The sequence below is a fragment of the Stegodyphus dumicola genome, chromosome 8 (genome assembly GCF_044657685.1).
Source record: "Stegodyphus dumicola isolate Sdum_Otavi_A_Nest chromosome 8, ASM4465768v1".
NCBI lineage: Eukaryota > Metazoa > Arthropoda > Arachnida > Araneae > Eresidae > Stegodyphus > Stegodyphus dumicola.
Genome location: NC_140775.1, coordinates 74668107 through 74690148, shown reverse-complemented (window position 1 = coordinate 74690148; position 22042 = coordinate 74668107). Strand labels below are relative to the sequence as shown.

At 30.5% G+C, this 22042-nt stretch overlaps 1 protein-coding gene across 3 annotated transcripts in view; it reads right to left on the bottom strand.

Annotated features, from left to right (window-relative positions):
• Positions 1 to 22042, bottom strand: part of Mybbp1A (MYB binding protein 1a) — a 148763-nt gene that overhangs the window by 106790 nt on the left and 19931 nt on the right. For all 3 annotated transcript variants that reach the window (XM_085822006.1, XM_085822008.1, XM_085822007.1), the window contains exons 5-6: positions 15189 to 15311; positions 2333 to 2422 (exon numbers count right to left, since the gene is read on the bottom strand). In XM_085822006.1, the coding sequence (XP_085678132.1) occupies positions 2333 to 2422; positions 15189 to 15311 (213 nt within the window). The remainder of the gene's footprint in view (positions 1 to 2332; positions 2423 to 15188; positions 15312 to 22042) is intronic.

The following is a 22042-nucleotide window of genomic DNA, read 5'->3' as shown; positions in this document are numbered from 1 at the left end:
TATTTTTTGGTAAAAAAAAAAAAAAAAAAAAAGTGAAGATTTTAAAAGTGGAATTATGCTACCTCGATTTCGAAAAGGCATTTGACAGAGTGTGGTATGCAGGCCTCCTGCATAAATTGAATAATTTTATGCTTCCAAACGGTTTCATAAAACTCATTAGTTCCTATCTGAAAAACAGGACTTTTCAAGTTCGCTGCGGTGACGCCTTATATGTCAGAAAAACAATTCATAGCGGGGTCCCGCAAGGGTCCGTTCTTTCCCCCCGTCTCTATAATGTTTATATGATTTCCCGCACCCATTCAACATGAAAACACTCAAATACGCTGACGACACTGTAGTACTGACTGAATCCAGAAATCCTCAGCTTGCTCTAAGTAATTTACAAATGCATCTCAATATGATCAATCACTGGTGCAAGACTTGGAAAACTAAGCTCAATGCCTCTAAATATTGTTTTGTGCTCTATCGGAGATAGAAAACAAGATTAAGAGTCAACACTGATATCTACTTAGATAGAACTCTAATCCCTGTAAATAATTCCTATAAATATTTAGGTGTTTACATAGATAAGTCTCTCAACTTCAAAGATCATATTTCTTACATCTTAAACAAAGCAAATGCAGCCTACATGGCAATTTATCCTATTAATGGCAAAAAATAAAGAAAATGCTTTACATATCTCTAATTCGACCGATCATGCTATATGCAGTGTCGGCCTGGGCAATTACCAATAAAACTAAGCGCAAAAAACTGGATATACTTCAAAATAAAATTCTATGTAGCATTGTGAATGCACCTTGGTACGTGAGAAACTCTATAATTCATAACGACCTGAATATTCCATCTGTGCATAACTTTATACTCATGATAGCTCACAACTTCTTCGAGAAGATTAAACCTAGTCACTGTAACACAATTAAACAAACGTTGGATTATGATCCAACCATTGAATATACTGTCAAACGCCCAAGGACAATTCATCATGGTGGTAACTTGTAAATTTTAATTTTAAAATTTACTTGAACTCTGAATGTTTTTCGCACTGACCACACGTCATGAACTTTGCTTAATTTCCTCCGCTAGAGAAATTGGACGCTATCCCATTATTTGTGTTGCATCTTATACTTATGTTAATCAAGAAACTTTTCTTTTATTCAAGTTTTTTATGTTACTATTTCATTTTTTAATTATTTTGTATGAATTTTTACTATATCATATGATTCTACGAACTTTTGAACTTTTTACGGCCTATCTAGCTACTGCATACTTCTGAAGGACTTTGAACTCTTATGCCATTCACAGCTTCAAACTGTCTTCGCGATATTTTCATGATGCCTCACTACTGCTTATCCTGCACTCTTACTAGTTATATTGCACTCACTGCATTTGCCATATAACTCACTGCACCTGCCTGCATGCTTCAATTTAATGCCATTGCTTATTACTGGACAATTTTTATGATGAATACCTACTTTTGTAAGTATTAAGATGTGCCTGCTCACGCAGCTGAATTTTCTTCGCCCACGGGTGTTGGTACTTCTTTAGTACCATTTATTTGGAAATATCTTTGCCTAGTGCACTTTAATGTGATCTACTGGCGAAAACTCTTTAGCAGTTAAAGACCAGAAAAAGTAAGTCATAAGTCATAAAAGTGGAATTCTTTTAGGTTGAGTTTTAAATTTATTTAACATTAAAGGCTTAGTTTTAAGGGTTGAAAACATTAAGGATTATTATCATTATTATTTAAGATGGGAAGCAAAATATTTGTATGTTAAGATAGTCTTTCTAGATCAGGTGTGTTTCCCCCCCCCTTCCCGTAGAGGATGAGAATTGTAAACCAAAATATTAAATTTGGAACTACGTTTCAATATTGGAAGATAATAGCTGAATAAAAAATAAGTTTAAATAAGAATTAAAAAAATTATGATAATTTACTAATTAATACTAAAACATTTCATGCTTTAATACATTGCTTTTTCAAACAATTTAAAATAAATCAAACATTACATGTTGAATACACAAAACAATACAACAACTAAGAATTACATGAAGAAATATAAAATAATAAATCTGTAATTACAAAAACTAATATTAAAAAAAGTACATAAAAGTATGTTCTACAAGTGAGACATAGTCATTATATATTATATTCATTATTAATGTGAAATATAATGAAATATTATATTAAGACTTGTGAAATATTAAAATAAAATAGTTTGCAATGACAAAGCACAAGCAGTGTTCATAAAAAATATATATTTTTTTTTACACAATGTTTAAGATTAGAAAACTAAAATAAGAAGACATATTAATAAATTAATAACTAACTTACTCTCATCATATTCTTATGATGCTCTAAATTTTCAGGGGAGAACACATCACAGTTTCCCCAATGCTTTGTTAAATATCTTTCAATTATTTCCTACATGAAAAGACAAGTTATTATTGAAAATAAAATGCAAAAAATAAATTAAACATAAGTTGTTTTTTAAAAAAATGCCCACTAAGAATTTCACGAGCTGCTAATTATTTCGGTACTTGTTGATTTTTGGAGCAAATGCAAAAAAACAAAGCAAACACTCATTTCTTCATAGGTTCCCCTTGCCTTTTGTGTTTGTTTATTAGGTTTAATTGTCCCTTACAGTGACATTCCATCTGCTTTCTAAAATTTATATTTCATCCAGAAACATGTTAACTATTTTCAGTTCACCATCAAGTGAAAAACAGGCTTTTCTATTCTTCTCCCCCCCCCAAAAAAAAATTACATACTAGCCTGTATAAGGACAATCATGAAATAAAATATTTCGATGTAATTATCAAGAAAAGCATCATGAAGGGAATTGGTTACGTGGATCAAAAATCACTTGTTGCACTACATCAAGTTTTACCTTGTTGATCAGAAAAATGACATCAATCAGGAGATCTGAAAAACAGTAATTAAAACCCAGTATAGCAAACTTAGTTTATAATGAACAATTTTTTGGTCATGTGCAGTTTCCTTCAGATTAAAATTAATATTGTTTTATATGGCTATAGCAAGCTTTCAGATATAACAAACTTTATGGATATCTTTCGCTAAATGTTTTTTGCAATTTTCATAATTTTATCCAGAACTTCGGTAAATTTTGATTGAAAAATTACTATCTCTTAAAATTATCCATTTTAGGATGATAGGTTCCCATCCATTCATTAAAAAACTATCAACTTTTTTTTTCCCCCAGCATTTGCTACAATATCTACCAGGTGCGTCATAAATTCGTGCAAAGTTCAAAAATTCATAATAAAGGAAGGAATGCACGGAAAAATTTTCTGTTTTTCTGTTTGTGTAAATATGGTCAGAAAGACATTGGGTTTTTTTTCTATGTTAAAAAAAATATTTCCAAAAGTAACTGACAGAGGGCACTCACATGTCACACTGAGAGGTTTTATTTAAATCACGCAAACAGAAACAGACAATCAAACAATAACATGATACTATGCATTTATTTTATAGTAACAGATGTTCAACATTACCACCACCACAAGGTAATAAGAAAGTGAGGCGCGTCACTACGCCTATTACAGCAGAGCGTAGCATGTCGACATCCATGGCAGCGACGGTCAGTCGAAAGGCATTTTTCAGTTCCACCAGTGTGGTTGGGGAGCCCCGGTGCATGCGAGACTTTAAGTTTCCCCTAAATCAAAAATCTAACACGGTCAAGTCTGGTGACCTTGAGGGCCACTGAATCTTACAACCACGACTTATCACTTGGTCTTCAGTGAAAGATTCCAACAGGAACATCTTGATGTTGTGTGCAATATGGGTTAGGAAACCATGCTGCATAAAGTGACAACAGGTAATGCATGTCTTTCCTGCAATGCAGGCACAATGTAGTCACGCAAAAGTGTAAGATACCTTGCTGCAGTGACTGTACAGGTTTTCCCGTCTGATACAGGACAGGGTCCTTCAAAAAAGAAAGGGCCAGAATAAAAGATGCAGTGAAACCACACCAAATAGTAACATGAGGAGAATGCAGTGGCTGGCTCTGGTGCTCATGAGGGTTTGACGTCGCCCGAATACAACTGTTTTGCATATTAACATCACTGTACAGTGAAAGGTGGGCTTCATCCATCCACATGACATTCAGCAATCATTGAGGGTTACGTTCCCTTTGTGCCAGAGCCCATGTAGCAGACTTTTGTCTTGCATCTGTATCTGCCAGTAATAACTGGTGAAGTCACTGGATTTTGTACAGATACAGATCCAACATTCCGTGCAGAATACGTCGAATTGATTCTTCTGGAATCCCCATTCTTCTCTCAGCTTTACGAGCACTGCTCATCCCCGTTGATGTTTCAGCTGCCATATCTTTCATGACACTTTGTACCATATAGACACGGTCCACTCTCAAAGGTGGTCTGCCACTTTGTTGATGGTCTTCCAAACTCCCCGTTTCCTTAAAATGTCCTACTAAATTCCGTATCCCATTCAATGAAATAGGGCTTTTTTGCACCTTCAGTCCTTTCTTCGTGTCAAACTTTTGCAATGTAACAGTTGTGGATTCACCATTCTTGTAGAACAATTTAACCACCAACGCCAGATCTGGCAAAGAAAGCATGCTGCCAGCTTCAAATGACGGATCTATTTTATTAATAGCCTGATTTGCATAAAACATCTCAGTATGACGGGTGAGCGCACTCTGTTGGTTACTTTTGAAAACCTTTCTTTTTTCTACATGGAAAAAAATCCAATATTTTTTTACCATAGTGCCAAAAACAGAAAATGTTTCCATGCATTTCATCTTTTATTACAAATTTTTGAACTTTGCACAAATTTATGACGCACCTGGTATGTAAGGAAACAAAGTTTCTCCTCTGTGCATCACTATCAAGAACATAGAGAGATCATCATCGAAAAATCTTGATCATGATATTGCATGTAGCTCTTTTTATTACATACTTAAGATATAAAAGTTCTGTTCACAGAAAAAGGCCCAAATATTTCACAGAAATAAAAAGATTAAAAAAAAATTATGGTTATTTACAGGGTTCGTACACATTTCCTTACATGAAAATTAAGGACTTTTAAGGACCATCAAAGAAAAAATTAAGGACCTATCAGCAAACAAAAAAAAAAAAAAAAAAAACAAATAGAATAAAGCAAATATCCATACAACCGACTTCATGCTTGTAATTTCACTTTAAGAAACTAACAGAAGTGTGTATTATGCACTATTATTAAATTCACTTTAATACTTACCATAAAACGATTTTGAAAATTAAACTAACTCCCTATGAAGTAGATAACATTAAGTTATGAAGTAGATAACATTAAATTAGGAACATAATTTCTTTAAAAACATGTATAAGTGTATTTTACATTAATAACAGTCACTATTTTAGAGATTTACATGATTATTATTTAACTTATTTGATATTTATTTAAACACAGTCAACTACTATTATAATCATAATGCAAGAATATTTTGCAGATTAAAATAACTGATTTGTAAACATACAATTTATTTCCTTGGTTTTTTGAAAGATACTAGAATAATAAACTGTACAATAAAAGATACAAAACATTTGTGCTTTTTTTAAATCTGAAATCTTTTCAGCTATTTTAACATCTAATTTATTTATGTCTATTTCCTTTTCTTTAACTATTCTTCTAAGTTCATTTGCTTTGATAAACAAATCAATGTTCATGCTGGTCTCAACTTCATCTGCTAAAGCATCTACTTCTTTATTAAGATCTTTAATGTCCCTTTGAAGAAATTTTTTTCTTCTGCTTCATATAATCAATTTCTTCCTCAATGATATTTCTTTTCCTCTTTGAATTTTCAGATTTAGTTAAAGATTTTTGTTCTTCTAAATATTGCATATATTTAGACCTTGCAGAAGCTGCTGCTGATCTCCTTTCTTTATTAATTTCAATATTAAGAACATCTCCAGAAAATTTTATGTAATCAAATACTGTGCGTTGAAAAATGTATGATGAGTCACTTAAATTTTCAATTTCAATTGCTTTATTTACAGAGAAGCCCCTTTCCACAGAGGCCTGTCCATGTGACAAGATAAGAATCATTTTCACTATTTTCCATACTTTTGAATAGTGCAAATCATGAAAATAAGAAGTGAGAAATGTATCAAGAGAAAGATTTTTAGGATCAAAAGTAGAAAATTCATGTAAATTTGTCTTAACTACTTTGTCTAGAAACTCTCCAAACTGCAGCAGAATTTCATCCCAATCATCTTGTAAAACATGTTTATTCTGCATTAATACCGTTAGAACTATTTTCATTTTGTTCTGGGCTTTTTCTGGACTTTTAATCATCAATCGCGGGTTTATACAAGATGCATTTCGAATAAGAGAATAATTTATTGGACATTTAGACATTAAGTGTTGTACTATTGTTAAGACACATTGTTGACCTTCTTGTTTCAATGCAAAACTTTCAGCTTGTGAAATGTCCTTCTTGCGGCATTTATCATTCATTAACTGCTCAGCAATGAATCCCAAATAAACTTTACTTTTATCATTATAACAATTTGGATCATTAAAATTAAATTTATAAAGATTTTCTGCTTTAGTTATTTTTGAATATTCTAGTTTCAAAATTTTAAAGTGCTGAAGGCAATCATTTACAAGTTTTAAGATATCTTCAGCAAAAAAGGGAATAAGTGGTTTATCACTTTGATAATATTCAAGGAAAGGCAATAATATTTTCGACAGAGAGAGAAAAAAATTAAATTTTATAAGAAATGTTTTATCTTTAGTTGCCTCCAAAATATTTGAGAAGGATTTCGATGAATTTTTTTTTAACTTCCCCATTTCAACTTCTTTAATGTACAGTAACAAGTCATACCATATTTCAATGGCTCTTTCAACTGCTGGGACATTTTGCAACCATCGGTAAAAGCAGAACTTCACAGGTAGCTTTTTTAAGCCAGATATAACTTAAAAAATTTTCATGTCTTGCAGGAGAATCTTTAAAAATCCAATATAAGGAGGATAAGAATGATGGAATGTCCCAGCCAGTGGATGACATCCTATGCTTTAAAGCATTGTTAAGAATGTGTACACCCCATGTCCCTAATGTCAAGCATTGAATGTTATATTCCTTTGTCAAGTCCTGTTGCAATAAATCATAAAACTTCCAGTTTACTGCAGGACCATCCATCGATATTTGTAAGAGTTTTGAAAAGTCTACTTTTTCAACACATTCATAAAATTTGGATAAAATAATTTCACTTGTTGCATGCCCTATAAATGCAGAAGTAAGGTACTGAGTTCGGACCTTATTTTCGTGATGCCAGTACCTCACATAAATATCTAGTTGCTTCTTTTGATTTGGCAGATTAAGAGTCTCATCAAATAGTAATGTAAAAAACACAGCATTTTTTACAATGCTTTAGTAACAAAGTTTTAAAATAAGGGCCAAAACCAAAATAACAGATATAAGCACATTTCTTTTCAGCACATGAAAACTATTTTGCAATGGAACTATCCGGAACATTTTAGTGAATAATGGCCCAATATCATCGCACGATTTAAAAGAATAGTGGCTTTTGATGCACTTAAAAGCCCACAATATTTCTTCATCTGTAACTTCAGATTTGAAATGAAAAGAACTGATTTTATTATTTTCTACACTTATTGATGTTGAATTAGCAATTACATCTTTTCCTGAAGTAGATGGTTCTTCTAACTTGACAAAATTCATGATACTGTTAGAAGAAACTCTGCAGTTGAGAAGGGAAAGATGTTTTGCAGCTAAAAGGGTCATTACATGCAAGGCATTAGTAAAATTAAGTATCGCATATATATGTATATAATGTATATATATATATAATAAGAAATGTATACTGAAAATATACATTTTTTACTATATATATATATATATATATATATATATATACAGTACAAATTCCGAGATCCGGACATCCAATATCTGGAATGATCTAAAAATCCGGACCTCAAAGCCCCCACCAACCAACTTTTGAGGGCTTTTTTGGAGGGAAGGGGTATGCTTTACACATGCGCATTAGATTTTTTTCCTCATCATAAAAAAACATGCTGGAAATCCTGATTCTTAATCTCAGTTTGGCGCTAAATAAAATATCTCATTATTGATGAAATAATTATTTTAGCATAAATTTGTGTGATTAGTAACTTGACTCCATAGCTGCGTAGCTGCTTGGCATAATCTCAAACCGAAACATTTGTTAATTTTACACCAACTAATATTTTATATCCTTGATGCTGAAATTGCGAATCATTATTTATTGTATTTTGCTTTCATCACCGCACATTTATCAATGGATGACAACTTGAGTGATGACTCATGCAGCGACGCCAAATAACAGAGTATTATCCGATTACAGATTTAAGTTTAATGCACTAAAATGTTGACAAGGGGAGATTTAAAAGAAATTTCTTTCCTTATGCTAAAAATAGATTTTGTTAATGATACTCATAGGACAAACGATTATATTTAGTGCTATTTGAATTAAGAATAACTGATTTGTTATTCACATAAAGCCAGAACCAGCGCCAGAGCTCGCATGGCCGCACCAGGCGGCAGAATTTAGGGAAGTTAAACAGAAGTTTTTCATTGCGATGACAATGCCCCAATCATCAATCAATTAACGGAGGCCGAAATCTGTAGTATGGTTCTAAATCCAGAAAATACAGCTACCGATAGTGAAGAAAGTAACAGAGAGGTTACTGAATAAGAAAAAATTTTGATTGACAAGTTATTCGGAATTCTCGATACAGCAATTACAGGACTTGAACAATGGAACTTAATAACTTAACAAGAAATTATATGTCTATAGTATTAGTCTAAAGTATCCGCAGAGAAAACAAATCAAACAACTCACATTGAAAGAAATGTTTAATAAAGTAAACATATAAATATTAAGCTCTTTTCTTTTGTAAATTTTGATACCCTTTAAATCATAAATGCTTCATTATTTCATAAATCACGATTTCATACTTTCAATTTTATAATTTCTACGTGCCATCTTAGTAGATTTAAAATGATCTAATATCCGGAAAAATCTCAAATCTGGGATCGCCGAAGTCCCGACCTCGGACTTTGTACTGTATAAATATATATATATATATATATATAATACGGAATGTATATTTTCAGTTAAACTTCTACCCAATAACTTTAGTAATTCATGAAAGTTAATTTTGCATCTAGTTAATTCAGGAAAATTAGTTTCAATTATTTGTTTTCAGCTTTTCAATTATTTGTTAAAAGTATTAAAAATTTTTTAATTAGTTAGTTGTTTTCAACTAATAATTGTATCGCCATTAGCAAAAATAATGCATTACTATCAACAGCATATAGGATTAAACCAAATACTTAATTGTCTATTAAAGCTTCAAAATGTATTTCCGAACTTCACTTTTTCTCGGCTACCAAAATCGAATTTGCCCTTGGAGACCTAAAATCGAAATGGAGCCAACAGATTTCACGCAAAATCGATAACAGACCCACCCTCTGCAGAAATAAACTCATAATCCCAATATCCCATACATATAGTATGTACAAAAGAGAATAAACTCCATAGAAGGTGATAAAAAATTAATTTATTGCTTAATTGAAACAAACACAAAAATTAAGCTAAGCAAAACCATGTAAAAAAAATTAAACTTAATTTTCATGTGAATTTTCAGCGCTGACTCTCCCATTATAGAAATTTCAATTTGTTTCAGACAAAGACCACATTTAGCTTTATAAGGATTGTCATCCATCAATATCCAGTCTTTGTAGTCAGCTTGATGAAGCCACAGTTTATTGAAAATGCACTTTCCAGGCATCTTGTTCCTATTGGCGTCGGAAGAGTTGTGGCCTTCCAGGTTGGAATTGCTCTAATTTTGGCAAATATTTTCAGAATACCCCCCCCTTTTTTTTTCTTGAGCACCTTCATCACCATTTTCGCCTCTCAAAGAACTTTCGGCTTCACGCTTTCGTCACAATCTGCCTAAATTTATGGATAACACCTGTTTCGAAAGATTGGGTGAATAGCCAATCAGACACCGATACTTTCGTCGGGGTAGCTAATTCCCCCCCCCAGTTTGCAGCGCAAATCCGCCAACAGACTGGTTAAGAGCCGTGCAATTTTAATTCCATATTCATGAGAAATCGCAATTCACACATAGAATGGCAATCATTAGAAATGATAAGAAATGTCAAATGAGCAAAATTAAAGACCGTTTATTCATTTTGGCCAAAATTAAGGACTTTTAAGGACCAAAAATCATTTTTGAAAAATTAAGGACTTTTAAGGACCATATGAACCCTGATTTATAATAACACTTAAAAATATTGGTCAATAAATTGTTATTAGCATTATACATGGTCAGTAATTAATTTCTGTATAATTAATTTTATTTTCAGATTTTCATATCATAACTTTTTAAAATAAGTGTTCAAAAAATTTAATCACACTTTCATCCACTCAAATTTGACAATTTAGTTCAAAGATGTGATATAAAATCAAATAGTCACTGAGTGATGATATAAAATCAAATAGTCACTGGATTAGGTATTTTCACTCAATTTCCTTTCTTTATTTCGTGCTTATAACTGTACAAGAAGCCTTATCTAAAAGCATGTCAACCTGAAATACTAATGCAAAAATATTTGAAAGAAAAATGTTATTAATTGAATCTCTATCACCGAATAGAGGAAATTAATTATGTTAACCCTCTGGCTGCTCAGCCACCAGTTTCCACAGGCAACTCAAATGTAGCAAAATCTGCTCATCCCACGATTTTCGCGGGCATGTGTTGTTTTCTCCTGTTTAACCATTGAAATAAATTATATACAATATTAGATGTTTAGTTCAGGTTTTGGCCAACAGAGATCGTTAGTTGTCCACTAAATTGTGGCATTTGAAGGCACGTGGTATTACCGCTCAAACTTCACTTTTTGCCGCTTTTTTCTTACAGAAATGGCTGGTAGAAAACGTTAAGCAATTATCTTGATTATTTAATTAAATTTATTGATTAGATTAATAATTAGATTGATCATTAATTACAGTTATTGAATCTGGTGCAAAGACTGTGAAGTTGGACTTTGCCTTGAACCCTGTTTTGAATTCTATCATACTAAACTGCATTTCTAAGGTAGTTATTCCTCAGTGCTTTATATTTTCTTAAATTTTATAAATTTTGCTTTTTTTATATTATACAATAAATAGAAATTAACTGTAATTCGACTGAAATTTATTTTAAAAACATTTTTTTAGATGATAACATCTGAAATTGGTTTTTCTGGCAATTTAAGTTTCTCATGATAAAAATCTATATAAAAAGTATTTTCTAGAAAGAAATATTTTCTAGAAAGAAAAAGTTCATTTTTTAATTCTCCAATGTATATAGGTTTAAAATATGGAAAGAAAAAAAAAGAGAGAGAGAGAGAGAATTTTTGAAGAGATTTCAGTCCACAAATTGAGCAGTCAGAGGGTTAATAGAAAAATGTTCCTTCATAATGTGCCATGATATTATTTATGCTTGTAAGGTATGCCGTAAAATTCTTTATGCTTGCGAGGTGTGCTGTGATCTAAAAAAGGTTGGATAGTATTGTTTTAGGGATTTGAAATTTTTTATTCTTATCTGTTTTGTTTCAGTATTTAAAAATTGTCAAAGTTCTGTTTTCTGCATGGGGATCTTTTACAATATTTAGGATATTCTTTAAAAGGGTTATTACACTTTTGCTAGGCAACTATACATATTTTCAGCAAAATAAATCCATTCTCATTGGACATTCGACACAGCACGTTAGTGATGAAATTACCTTTCACATATCATATTTTGCAGAAGCGCAAAACTTCAATAAAGGAGTAAAGACAGAGTAAAGACAGTTAGGTAAAATATTCTTTTACCTAACTGTCTTTACTCTCCAGCAGAAAAATTTTCAGCTTTAAAAATTAATCCGTATGCCAAGCAGTCATCGTATAATGTTGTGTATTGAAGGTAAGATGAGTATTATTTGAAAAATATAGAATGGATGTAACCAAATCCATATCCATTGGAAATGCAGTTAATTGAGTCTACAATTGCCACCACATGTGGAAGAGATTGATTATTTTTATTCTTGGAAAAAATTTGGATACAAGGAAAACATTTACGTAGACCAAACATAACAATGCTGAAGAAGCATAGCTGAAACAATTCATCTTTTAAAGAAGTGACAATCTGCCATTATCTGGACAATTTCTAATCTTAAATATGTGTTTTAGATGAAGATGTTTAATTGGAGGCAGGGATAAATAGAAGGGCTAGGTCATTCCTTTGTTCGACTCCTCGCCGACGCGAGCCTCATGGAGGGGGTTAACTGGAAGTAATCTGATGTGTCTGTGTTGCACCTGCTCTGATTTCGCACGTTTAAAACTGTAGTTTCATTCAGTTGCGAGACGATTTTCTGGAGGTCGCATATCCCAAATTAATTTTAATCATACATATTTGTTTTATAATAACGCAAATATTTAATAATTTGTGTATATATATATATATAGTTTTAGTCAGTTTTCCTTTTAAATTCTATATTTAAAGTATCTTTTATGTAATATTGCTTCTAGTACTGTAGCAACTTGCCGTAACACTTATAGAAATACGAAAGGAAGAGATATTGTATTTCACGCTTTCCCAAAGGACAATTTGCTTTTGTCGAAAGAATGGATGCCTAAATGTTGAAGACAGGATTCTATTAATGTGAAAAATGCAAGAATTTGCGGCAAACGTTTTCTGTGTAGTGATTGTAAAGATGACATGAGAAATCACTTGCTTGGATTGCCGCAAAAGAAACAGTTGAAATGCAATACTGTGCCGAAAGTAAATTTATCGCGTGCAGTAAACGAAATAACACCAAGAAATCGGAGACATTTGAAAAGAAAACTAATGCAGTGTTTTTGAAAGACTACATGAATTAGAAAATTTATTTTGAGGCCAAGAACGAAATTGAAGATGACAATAATACATCAAATGTGAATGATTTTGAAATAAAATTCACAAGTGACAATGCCCTAAGTGACAATATACCTGAATGATCTAAGTGTAAAGATAAACAAGAATGTATTGATAATTTGAAGAACAAAATAATATCCTTAGAAAATTGTAATAAAATATTGAAAAATAAAGAAAGGAAAAGGAAAGAAGAGAAAAGAAGGAAAAAATCAGGTGGACTAGTGAAGATATTTCACGTTGCATTGTCATAAGAGCTCTGTAGAATATGTTTCTTAAATAGAAATGCATATGCTTTTCCCCAAAGAAAAGCAACCCAAAAAGCAAAAAAGTAGATTGCTTCGAATGTAATAGCCAACAAATAATATTTCAACAACTTGTAGTTGCATTGTGACTGTACAAGTAAGCATATATAATATGTTTTGATTTGAAATATTTCTAGATGACATTTTAGAAATTAATAGCGTAAAGCATATTTCAAATGAGAACTAATTTTGTTAAGTTATTGTTAAAGTTATTTTTATTGTATCCTGTGTTATTATTGATTCGATTTTGTACTAGCTTAGCATTCTAGATAAAATATAATAGTGTAACATTAAAGTAATTGGCATAAGAAAACCTGCCTTCTGAACCCCCACTTTTGAAAAATTAAATAATTTTTTTAGGTACTGTGAGTAAAGTTGTTTTGTCTAAATTAAGCTAATCTTACACGCATTTATTTAAATGTAATATTGATGTAAGCCTAAGTTACAAAATTATTTTTAAAAATATATGTTATTATATTGAATTGGGAGAAAAATATGCCAATGTAAAATTTAAAATTAGGCTGAAACTCAAACTTAGATTAGCAGAAATTTTGAAAACTATGCCAATTTAAGGTTGTTTATTGATTAATTTTAAATAGCTGTTATTATAGTTACCTTATAAGCAATAGTATAGTTCCCTTAGTTAACATGCAGATAAAGAAATGATTAGAAATAAACAGGCATTTAAAGAAAAAAAAATCCCTGCAAATTAAAAAAAGGAACTTTATGCTAAGAGTAGCGCATTTTATCTGTTATTTTAAAATTGAGTAAGTACTATTAAATTTTTTAATGTTCAGTGTAAAATGCATGCTGCAGTAACATTGTCTCTTCTAAATTATAGCCATCTTTCACGCACAGCTCATTTTAAATGCTGGTTCTTCAGATTTAAAACGCTAATTTCTTTGTTGTCAATTGCATCTCCGTGCTCAGTGTCATCATGGCTACGTCATCACTCCCCACTGCCTGTTTCAGGGGTAAAAGCTCTATGAGCTAGCCCTTCTCTTTTAAGTCCTGAAATGGAGGTATGAATCTAAAACATAAGAGCTACATAATTTACGCTAAGTAATTCATCATCTAAAATTATTAACATATGGTGAAATTGAAAGACAACAAAAAGGAAATTTAGTAATTACATGCAATAATAATTATTATTAACCATTAAATATGACTTTTTTAATCATTCACTTCTTTTAAGAGATGAGATAATGCTAATTAGCCCTTTTTGTGATTCATCAATCAATTTTTACGTTATTTAGAGAGATAATCCATATTTTTTTAATCAGATCTGATATAGCGAACCAAACTTTCAATCCCTTAAAGTTCATTTATAGCAATATTCATCTCTAAGTTAACTTGAAGTAAAAACTACCAATCAGACTACCTCAAAATACATAACTCTCTTCAGAACACACATTTAAGAAAATAATTTAAAATATTAAGTAAACAGATAAACTTCTGCATTTTGGAGTTAATGTAACATTAAATATAATATTTATATAAATCTGAATGACTGAAAAAAAGGATAAATCAATATGATAAATAACCAACATATGAAAACAGACAAATCGTTTCTATTAAGTATCAGTAATCATGTTTTTACAGACTTACAAAAGAGAATTTACTCAAATGCTAACTACATAGTTAATAAAAACTACAAAAATAAAATGTCCCAAAATATAGTTTTACTACTAATACTCAACACAAATTCATTTATGAATCAGTTAACAGCATGTCAAATAATAGTAAAATCTGCTGAAGATAAGTTAAATATCAATTCATAAGAACAGCATACTAGCAAATAAATTTTTAAGTGAAATCCCTCGTGTAAGCACTTTCAAATTACAGATACATCAGATGTTTTTATGATTGAGATATTTTTAAATGTAAATACATAGCAAAAATTTTAATTAAATGCTTACAGGAAACATTCGCAGACATAAGAGAAGTAGCCATATAGAATCAGGAGAATGATTTTCCAAACCAGAAAATATCTTCTTCTTTAAATGAGGCCAAACATTTTCTTTGAAAATTTCTTTTGATAACTAAAACATATATAATAAAGAATAATAAATACTTGCCTTCATTAGTCTGCCAACTTACAAAAATATTTATCAGTAAAATTTGATTTATCCAAAATGAAGATACTTACTACATTTTTTCCAAGTATACATGGGTAAAATATATTTCATTATTTTTAATCAAGTAATATCATATAATAGTCTCAATATTATCTAAATATATTTCTTTCTTTATTGATGAAACGACAATCATACATTAAAGTTTAATTATTCAACATTTTGGATACATACTTGAATTAAGTAATCAACAGAATTTAGTATGTTCAGATAGAAATATATTTAAACTTAAATGTAATAATATTTAAAATATTATTTGAAAATATATATACTTGATATCATTATAAAGTGTAAAGATAATACAAAGTAAAATATTTACATGTTTCTTTCTTAACAACTTAAAAGAATCTCATGAAGAATCCTAATACCTGGATTCTAAATATAAAGATGCTTCAGTGGGTTTTTTTACAGCTATTTTCCTCCTCTTCATAGAAGTAACTGCTTTGAAACAGACACCAGTTTTTGGCTACAGCAAATATTCTTCTAAACTTTAAATTTTCTAACTGTAATTTTGTTGCAACTGTTTTATAGGCTGTTTAGCTCATTTCATTTACCTATTTCTCCATGCATTCTGAAAATCTGTCAATTCTTTTGTAATATGAATTTATCAATAAAATATTCAATTACCAGTTTACAGCCTAACATGTCATGCACAACACTGCCAAGTAATTATACTCATAATCAATAAAAAAAAAAAGTTTCCTCCCCTAAAAAGAATTTATAGAGAAAAAGTATTGAAAATGAAGCAGCAGACGGTTAGTTGGCAAATAAGTATGGTAGGTAGTTAACATTAATAAAATGGTTGATTAACTTTATGAGCTTAAAAATGTTTTTGGAGGGAGGGGGGAATTTAAAAAAATCTAGCAGGCAGGCTTCATTGAATAAGTAATTTGTAATGCAAGAATTTATAACTTTTTTTGCTAGGTGTTTACACATTTTTAGAATAAATTTGATACATTTAAAAGAAAGAAAGAAAGAAAAAAAAAAAAAAAGAGTAAATGTTAAGGAGCAAAAATTTCTGGTAGCACCTTATTACTTGACATGAGAAATATTATCTGCTACTTTAAAATTTATTCTTTTTACAAAATGTTGCATGTAAACAAGCTGTGGATTGAAGGATATATTTTTGCACTTTCCAAATTCTTATTCCGCAATAAAAAACATTGTAAAATGCATGGAATTAAAATTCCTAAATGCAAAGTAAGCACTATTACTAATCAGAAAAAAAAAAAAAAAAAAAAAAAGACCATCAATCATTACTTGCACATGGGAAGAAAGCTAAGCAAATGCCCAAAAAATGTAAGAATTGTGTCTAATGTTTCTAAAGTTAAATCTTTGGTAATGAAAGAAAATTTGCCCATGGCGAAATCAAGTCTTTAAGTACATCTGTAACAACAACAAATAAAATAATAAATTAATGTTTAAAACTTAAAAAAAAGCTAAAAAACATATTGTTCATCAGCTTTTGCTAAGATATATGGCTTGATGCAGAACAATTGTGGAATCCTTTATGAAAACTATTTAACAGGGGACAAAGGGAAATACATTGTGACCCTTCATGAAGCATGGGTTTTCCTAAATAACTGCTAATAAAAAGGTCCATTTCTTATCCTAATGAAGAGGGAAAATTGTATAAACTTGGTTCTGTGATTGCAATGAATGTGTCAGTAAAGAGTTTATGAACGTCACAGGATTCTCTTACAGTGGAAAATAAAAAATAAGAAGAGTAGAAAAAAGCATTAAAATTAACTCAATGTACTATCAAGACAAAGATTTACATCCAATATTTAGAGAAGAAATTTCATTTCTTTATCTCAGTGACCTTTAAGGAGTAAAACTTCATCAAGACAAAGCAAGAAGTCATACTTCTAAATACATGACTGCATTCCTCAAAAAAATGAAAACTGATACAGATATTACATATATAACTTTTCAACATATTCCTCAAAATCCCCTGATGCTTTTCCTTGAAAAGAGCTCTTTCTAAGTGTAAACCTACCACGACTGATGAACTCTGAAAAGTAGTGGAAGATGAATGGAAATCAGTGTCCTTAGAAATTTGATGAAAAGCCCTTCTATTATGAAAATCAAGATGCAAATTTCTAATCCAGAAAAAGGCTATTAGATTGAACATTTAAAAAAATATTCTTTACATTTTAAACATTAATTAAACGACCTCCAGAACCATTCTAAAAGAGTGTACACACCTTCTGCATTTAAAATCCATTTAAAACATTTAAACATACTGTTCACCTATAATATTTCGTAAATAAAGTGCAAATTTTCTCTTTCTTCCTATATTATTTTTATTAACATAACAGTATTAATAAAGCAATATATTACATACTACAGTCTTTTTCTTCAAGAGACAGCTTTTTATCTTAAAAGTAGAGGGCTTTTAATAAGGTAGATTCATAATGCAAACAAATCAATAAATGTCATGACCGATAGTTATCTTTTCTAAGATGAACACCTCACAGAACACAAAAATAGTCTGGAACCTTTGAGGATCATCATAGAGAGTTCCCAGTATAATTATCAGTGTTACAAAGATACTCTGAATGGCACCAAGATAGTAATAAAACATCTGCCATTCAAGCAACAAAATTTATTACTTCTAATTATATTAATTATGAGGGCAATAAAAATGTTTTCATATTTCTCAGCAACAGCAAGAGAATTAAAAATATGTGGTGTCTGAATAGGAATTCAGTTATAAACTATAAGTATTATTAAAAGTCTACTTCAAAGTCCGAGATCTGGAATCACGAAGACTTAGCCATTCTGCATTTTAGAAATTCTCAAATTTTAGATCATCAGTTTAAACATAGTAAAATTACATGCGAAAATCACAAGATTAAAAATTATCTTCATTAACATTCCCTTAAGAGAGAGCTATTTTGCATAAAGAAAGATTTTGTTCGAATCATTGAAACCATTTTTTTTAATTCTGGTGAAATTAAAATATTATTTGAAACTAAAATAGTGATATTTTCTGGATTTAAAATCATACTTCAAATATTTGCGGTTCTGATAATTGATTGATGATTAAGGCATTGTCATTACAATATATGATTTTAGTTATATAACCATCATTTAATATTTCTTCTTGTATTCCCTTAATCAAAAAATTTAGCTTTAACTTGTGATATCTAAAAACTTTCAGGGCTGTGGCTATCATCATTATTATGAAATTTGGTAACTGGTTATAAATTATGCCAAGCATTTAAAAAATATCTTGGAGACATAACTTATGATCTGGCAATGCCCCACCTATCAGATTTTATGTTAAATATTTCTAGAACTGGATGATCTTACTGTTGCATGGTTTTTCTTAAGCTATTTTATATCTGCATTTCAGTGCAGACAAAATTTTTGATACCTATTGGCTTATTGACAGATGTACAGTTTCAGGGAAAGAGTAAAACAGCAACATGATCATTTACTAAAACTGTAATTTTGTTAAGATTAATAATAATAAATGCAGCACAATAATGAGTACTTCAAATCAGAAAGTTAAGGATGAATGCAACTTGGGACATTAATGGAAGTTCTTCATTCTTTCTCCCTTTCCTGCTGCTATGTAAATAAAAGAAAACACTCAGATAGGAAAATATTAATCGATTCAGAACCACCCAAGGAATTATGGCTAACATTAATTCAACATCAGTCACTTCATTGTAATTCACTGCAGTGTGATTCCCTAGCCATCAGTTATTTGTAAAAGGCATGCAGGAATTAATCTCAGCTAGTCGAAAGAAAAACTGCTTTTATGGTACGCCTGCTTTTTCTTCAGTATTACATTCTCCACTCCTAAACTTTGCAAAAAAAACTTTTTTTTATAGTGGACCAGAGATCTGGACTTTGCACTGTACTCTAATTAATTTTATTCTTTAACTCTTCTTCAGACTCAGTCACGTTTTTACTAATAACCAAGTGACTGCAGATGACGAGCGAGCCTTCACCCACTAGTGAATATAAAATCTTAAAATATGCTAAGAAGATAGATTTATTCTTTTCTTTCCTTTTTAAATTCTCTATTAGAGAACATTTAAGCATTATCAATTTTGGTACTCTCGGACTGTCCACCGAACCCTCTCACAAAGCTGCCAACTACTGGTGATTAATATTTCACCAACTTAACAGAGATGAAATACAGTAGCCATTTGAAAAAATCATGGCATACTGAAAATTGCATACAACAGCAATGAATCAATGAAATTAGAAATGCAAGAAACATCCATAATAAAATATTAAAAATTACATAAAATAAACATCTATAATGAAACACTCAAAATTACATGAAACAACAATAAATTAATTAAAGTAAAAATGCAACAAACATCCATGCATTAACTTTAATGCAACAAACATATGTTAACAAAAATATTTTAGATTTCTTTTCTAATAGTCTTCTGCAAAGTCTTTAAGTCTTGAAACATTAATATTAATATCTCTTTGTTTTAACTCCAAAAAAAATTTAAAAATCAGAGAATTGCAGAATCCTTGGCATTGCAGAGTAACTTAATGCTGCTCTCTGCGTACACATCAACCTGTCTTAACTTGAAAAATTATCAAAGAATTGCACAAATTAACTTCATAGAATACAAACTTTCTATAGATAAACTCCTTTTTCATTAGTAAGCAAACTCCACAGTGGTTTTACAATTTGTTCAGGGTTCGTAGCCACATTTTAGTTAAAAAAAAATAAGTACTTTTCAAGCACATTTTAAGGAAAAAATAAGCACCTGTTCAATTACATATATGCACAACTGCATAATCTTAAACTAAAAATGAGATTTAACTGTAATTCAAAATCCTAGAAATTCAGTATTTAAAGAGAGAATCAGCATTACTCAAACATAGGAAACAATTACAATTATTTTTTAATTTCAATTTATAGAACAATTCAGTTCAATTTATAGAACTAGTTTACATTGAGAGGGGATGAAAGAACCCTATGCAAAACTAAATTATATCACAAGATATAATGATGAAATAACAGTTTAAGGAAAATAAATAATAATAAACTGTATTTATTATATTCATACAAAATACTTTAGAACATGAAAAAAGAAACAAGAAAAAAGATTTATGCTTATTAATTAAATTTAATTTAATGATTTATGCTTATTAATTAGTAATATTACTTTTATTTTTGATTTTTCTTTTCTTTCTTTTCATTAATGTCTGAATCCCAATCTTTTAAGAGAGTTTGTTTTTCACAAATAGTTTGAACATTTCATTGGATTTATTTAAAAGATTAAAGTCTTTTGTAACTTCAGCCTTTTCAGCAAATTCATTTGCTTTATTTTCAAGCACTTTAACTTCTCTTTCTGAGAGAGTTTTCTTTCTTTTTAAAAGAAATCAATTCATGTGTTAATTCTGCTGCTTCGTTTTTTTTTTTTTTTTTTTTTTTTTTTCCTTTTCAATTCATTTCACCCCCTGCTCTTCCAAATATAAGTGATACTGTGAATGAGCTGATGAAGCTGCCGCTCTCATCTCTTTCGTAACTGACACATTGTGTATCCCACCAGCATGTTTCACATAATCACAAACTATGTGCTGGGCAATGTACGAATTTCCTCCCAGCCCCCCGGTTTTCTGTTTCTATATTTTTATCGATGCTAAATCCTCATTCAACAGTGGCTTGCCCCCATGGGAAATAGATAATTTTAAATGTTTCCTATAACTTGAAGTATTTTCCATTAATGAATGTGTGCAAAAAAGGATCTAATCTTATTTTTCTCACATCGTAGGCTTTAAATTCTGTAAGGTATGGCTGGACGACATTTTCGATGAAATCAGAATAGTCCAAAAGAATGTTATTGCATTCTTCTTCTGCAATATGACCTTTTTTGGAAAAATGCACCAATGTACTTTTCATTTTCTCGTATGCTTTTGTTCTGTTTTGTGCCACACACTTCGGTTTACTTACGATCCATGCGACTCTCCCATACTTGCTATGTTGATTTCAGTTTTACACCAGGAACACATGGCCTTGCAATTATTTTCGCTTTGTTTAAGCCAGTTAGAATATTCTTCCTTAGAAAGCCTATCTGTGTTAAAAACACACTTACCCATTTTTAAAGTTTAGCTATATTTCAGCATTTACTACAAATATAAATATTTATACATATGCTTATAATATAAGCATAACAATCGTAATAAATGTGAATATGAACTGACCACATGGGATTTGGAACGTCTATAGTCTGTGGGTGGGAGGAAAAGTATGTAAAATATACCGGAATTTTCTACCCCTTTCACAACTCTTTGACCAACAGAATGACGTACACCTGTCTCTACTCACGCAAATCAAAGGTTATGTTAATGCGAAGAAAGCTATTTCTGGAAGTATGAATCACGATTTGATGCTCCAGATAAGAAAGAAAAAGTTGTTTATTTAGTTATGGCTTTGATGCGGGGGGAAAAACACTAAAAACAAAAAAATACATGCTTTAGAGAAAAAGTAAGCACTTATAAGGGCTTTTATAATTTATTTTCAATTATGAGGACTTATAAGCACTTGTAAGGACCACTATGAACCCTATTGTTACAAAAAAAAAAAAAAACTACATGCTAATCACAACAAGCAGAAAACACAAAGCTGACCCTTGAATTTCAAAACCACATGT